Source organism: Leopardus geoffroyi, chromosome D3 (genome assembly GCF_018350155.1).
Source record: "Leopardus geoffroyi isolate Oge1 chromosome D3, O.geoffroyi_Oge1_pat1.0, whole genome shotgun sequence".
Taxonomy (NCBI): Eukaryota; Metazoa; Chordata; class Mammalia; order Carnivora; family Felidae; genus Leopardus; species Leopardus geoffroyi.
Window position 1 is genome coordinate 71,204,593 of NC_059339.1, and position 2,056 is coordinate 71,206,648.

Genomic DNA, 2,056 nt, shown 5'->3' on the forward strand with positions numbered 1-2,056 from the left:
CTTAAATCGTTCTCTTTTGCCTTAATCTCCCTCTTTTTTTTCTGCTTCATTATTTTCTATAAGTTTGTCCTCTATATCACTGATTCTCTGTTCTGCCTCATCCATCCTTGCCACCGCGGCATCCACCCATGATTGCAGCTCAGTTATAGCATTTTTTATTTCATTCTGACTAATTTTTACTTCTTTTATCTTTGCATAAAGGGATTATAATCTGTTTTTGACTCCAACTGGTATTCTTATTATCGTGGTTCTAAATTCTGGTTCAGACATCTTGCTTGTATCTGTGTTGGTTAAATCCCTGGATGTCGTTTCTTGATGCTCTTTCTTTTGGGGTGAATTCCTTCATTTTGTCATTTTTTAAGGGAGAAAAGTAATTAATGAAGTAGAAAAATTAAAATTAAAAAATTAAACACACACAAATTGAATAAATGGTGCTAGATCCTAGGCGTGTTTTGGTCTGGGTGTTGAAAATGGTTTGACAGATTAGAGAAAAAAATGGGAAAAAAAGGAAATCGTTTGAGAATTTGAAAAAAATGAATACACTGAAGTAGACTAAAATGAGATGATGGGAGTAAAATAGAATTTGAAAAAATTTACACAAAAGTAAAGAGTATAGTAGAAAAAAATTAAAAAAAATTTTTTTTCTGGAACCAATTATCCCTTTTATTCCCCACCAGGACAAACCAATATGTAGGCAGTTTTCTTTGCTTAGACATGGAAGCAGTTTTAACACTGGCCCTTGTGAATCCACAACGTACCAAAAGTACTATGCCAAATGTTTATACTAGTATAAAAATTCCACATCCCCATATTGGCCACCTCAAGATGAAAACAGATAACTCCCTAAATGTTAACTTGCTCTACTCCCCTAATATTAAACAAAAAAACCACGTGGGAAATATAGAAATTTAAATAGAAGTAACATAAACCTGTCATAAATCGTAAACAAAAAACTATTTGTGGGACAGCATGGATGACAAATGGTCTGCTGTGTAAATTTTAGAATGAGGCAGACAAAAGTCGGAAGGCCGGTTAATTTTCCCCTCCTTCTGCTTCAGCTTCATCTCCTTGGGTATCCGATGTCCACAATGTCAAGTTGTCTCTCAGTAATTGCATTATTAGTGTGCTGTCTTTGTAGGACTCTTCACTTAATGTATCGAGTTCAGCAATGGCTTCATCAAAAGCTGTCTTTGCAAGAGAGCAGGCTTTCTCCGGGGAGTTCAGAATCTCATAATAGAACACAGAGAATTTAAGGGCCAGACCCAAACTGATAGGGTGTGTTGGTTGCATTTCCTTTTTGCTGATCTCAAAAGCTTCTTGGTATGCTTGTTGTGACTGATCCACAATCCCTTTCTTGTCATCACCAGCAGCAACCTCAGCCAAGTAACAATAGTAGTCTCCTATCATTTTCAAATAGAAGACTTTGCTCTCTGCTTGTGAAGCATTGGGGATCAAAAACTTTTCCAAAAGAGACAGTACATCATTGCAGATCTTTCTGAGCTCGGTCTCAATTTCCTCTCTGTATTCTCGAGCCATCTGCTGTTTTTTCTCATCACCTTCCGTCTTTTGCTCAATACTTGAGATGACCCTCCAGGATGACCTGTGGGCTCCTACAACATTTTTATAAGCAACTGAGAGAAGATTCCTATCATTGTATAATTCAGATCCTTGCTCAGTTACAGACTTCATGCAGGATGCCATGTCATCATATCGCTCAGCCTGCTCGGCCAGCTTGGCCTTCTGCACCAGCTCATTTTTATCCATGACTGGATGTTCTGTGTCTGGAGTGGGTGGCGGTGGACGGACAGACGGGGGCTCAGTAGTCTCAAGAAAAATATTTTTAATAGAATTTGAAAGTAAAAATGAAAATTTTCAGTTTCTGCATTCAAGAAAAAGAAAAGAAATGAAAACGAGAAAAAATAAAAAGAAAAATCATTTGAAAATTTGAAAAAGGAAATACATTGAAGTAGACTAAAATAAAATGATGGAAGTAAAATAGAATTTGAAAAAATTTACACAAAAGTAAAAAATATAGTAAAAAATTAAAGAAAAATAT

The 2,056-nt window shown here is 35.9% G+C and overlaps 1 protein-coding gene across 1 annotated transcript; it reads right to left on the reverse strand.

Annotated features, from left to right (window-relative positions):
• Window positions 1–636: 636 nt before the first annotated feature.
• On the reverse strand, window positions 637–1,820 carry LOC123587867 (14-3-3 protein zeta/delta-like). The gene has a single exon (XM_045457905.1). It carries the CDS (start codon window positions 1,762–1,764, stop codon window positions 1,033–1,035), a length of 732 nt encoding a protein of 243 aa, XP_045313861.1. The 5' UTR covers window positions 1,765–1,820; the 3' UTR covers window positions 637–1,032.
• Window positions 1,821–2,056: the final 236 nt, after the last annotated feature.

Bases quoted from the DNA above. Each gene is read 5' to 3' on its own strand.
- LOC123587867 (XM_045457905.1), bottom strand. From the start codon at position 1,764: ATGGATAAAAATGAGCTGGTGCAGAAGGCCAAGCTGGCCGAGCAGGCT.